This window comes from Myotis davidii, unplaced genomic scaffold (assembly GCF_000327345.1).
Source record: "Myotis davidii unplaced genomic scaffold, ASM32734v1 scaffold2053, whole genome shotgun sequence".
Lineage (NCBI taxonomy): Eukaryota > Metazoa > Chordata > Mammalia > Chiroptera > Vespertilionidae > Myotis > Myotis davidii.
In genome coordinates this window covers 61,359-62,671 of record NW_006284252.1, presented here as the reverse complement: position 1 = coordinate 62,671, position 1,313 = coordinate 61,359, and the positions used below count along the sequence as shown (strand labels likewise).

At 48.5% G+C, this 1,313-nt stretch overlaps 1 protein-coding gene across 1 annotated transcript in view; it reads right to left on the bottom strand.

Moving 5' to 3' along the window:
- The window catches only part of LOC107184306 (sperm acrosome membrane-associated protein 6-like), an 8,362-nt gene that overhangs the window by 1,497 nt on the left and 5,552 nt on the right, over nucleotides 1-1,313 (bottom strand). The window contains exon 3 of the mRNA XM_015568790.1: nucleotides 9-158. Coding sequence (XP_015424276.1) covers nucleotides 9-158 — 150 coding nt within the window. The remainder of the gene's footprint in view (nucleotides 1-8; nucleotides 159-1,313) is intronic.

Below are 1,313 nucleotides of genomic sequence, written 5' to 3'. Positions count from 1 at the left end.
GCTCCATCAGGCGAATGGCCGCTTTAAGGCTGGGTTTTTTAAAAAAAATTGTGTGTGTACCTGGGAGAAGGAGTTGGAGTCCATTTTACCTTCTTTAAGCTGCGCAATGGCCTCCCGCATTTTCTCCGCAGCGTAAGGGAAGGCAACCTCATAGGACCCTGGAGGATGGAGGGGGCGGCCTTGTGGTCCAGACTCTCCCCTCCTCCACCACCCCGACCCCCCACGGTTGGGCGAGCTCAGCTGGACTCACCGTAATGGTGTCTGTGACTCCTTCCCAGCCCCTCTCTACCCGTTTTTTGGTATAGACACCATTTCCTCCTCCCACCTAGTCTATTCCCAGTCGCCTTCCTTCTTCCTCTTACCCATCCCTCTGGAGGAAGCCTTTCTTGTATATCTGTTTATCTTGTTGAGGGGCAGAGGGAGGTTAAAAATCAGATTCCTCACCAAGGCTTCCTAGGTCCGGCCTAGTTTCCTTTCACTCTCGATTCCATCCCTATTGTGCACCTTTCACTTCTCCTAAATGGGAAGGAATATTTTCTAGCACCTCAGGACCTTTGCACATGCTGGCTTGTTTCTAGTTCATCTTCCCCTACCCCTCTTCATCATGCCATGCCTTACCTAGGCAGTGCATGCATACATACATAGGCATGAGTTACAAAGGCGTTTGAGAGTTCCTAAGAGTTCACGTCAGCCCGATCTGGTTTGGCTCACTGGATAGAGTCCGGCCTGCAGACTGAAGGGTCCCAGGTTCAATTCCAAGTCAGGGCACGTGCAGGAGTTTCGGGCTCCATCCCCAGTACAGGGCGTGCAGGAGGCAGCCGATCAGTGATTCTCTCTCATTGTTGATGGTTCTCTCTCTTCCCCTCTCCTTTCACCTCTGAAATGAGTAACAAAATATCTCTTTTTTAAAGAGTTCACATCATACCTTGTGTCATTTACTTAGGTTTTTCCTGACTACAAACCCAATTTATTTTTAGCTCCCTATTTTTCTCTTAGTTCCTCCTTCATCGAATTCATAGCTCTCATCAGGTTGTAATTACTTATTTTATATATATGGTGATCATTTAAAGTCTATCTCTTAAGTAAACATGTTCTCCTTTAGTGCTGTGCTCCTAGAACCCAGGAGTCGGCTCTGAGTCTTAGAAAGTGTGGCTCAGTAATGCCCAGCCAGTGTGGCTCAGTGGTTGAGCATCAACCCATGAACCAAGAGGTTGCTGGTTCGATTCCTCGTCAGGGCACATGCCCAGGATTGCAGCCTCAGTCTCTAGTAGGGGGTTTGCAGGGAGCAGTCGATCAAAGATGTTCCTCTTTTA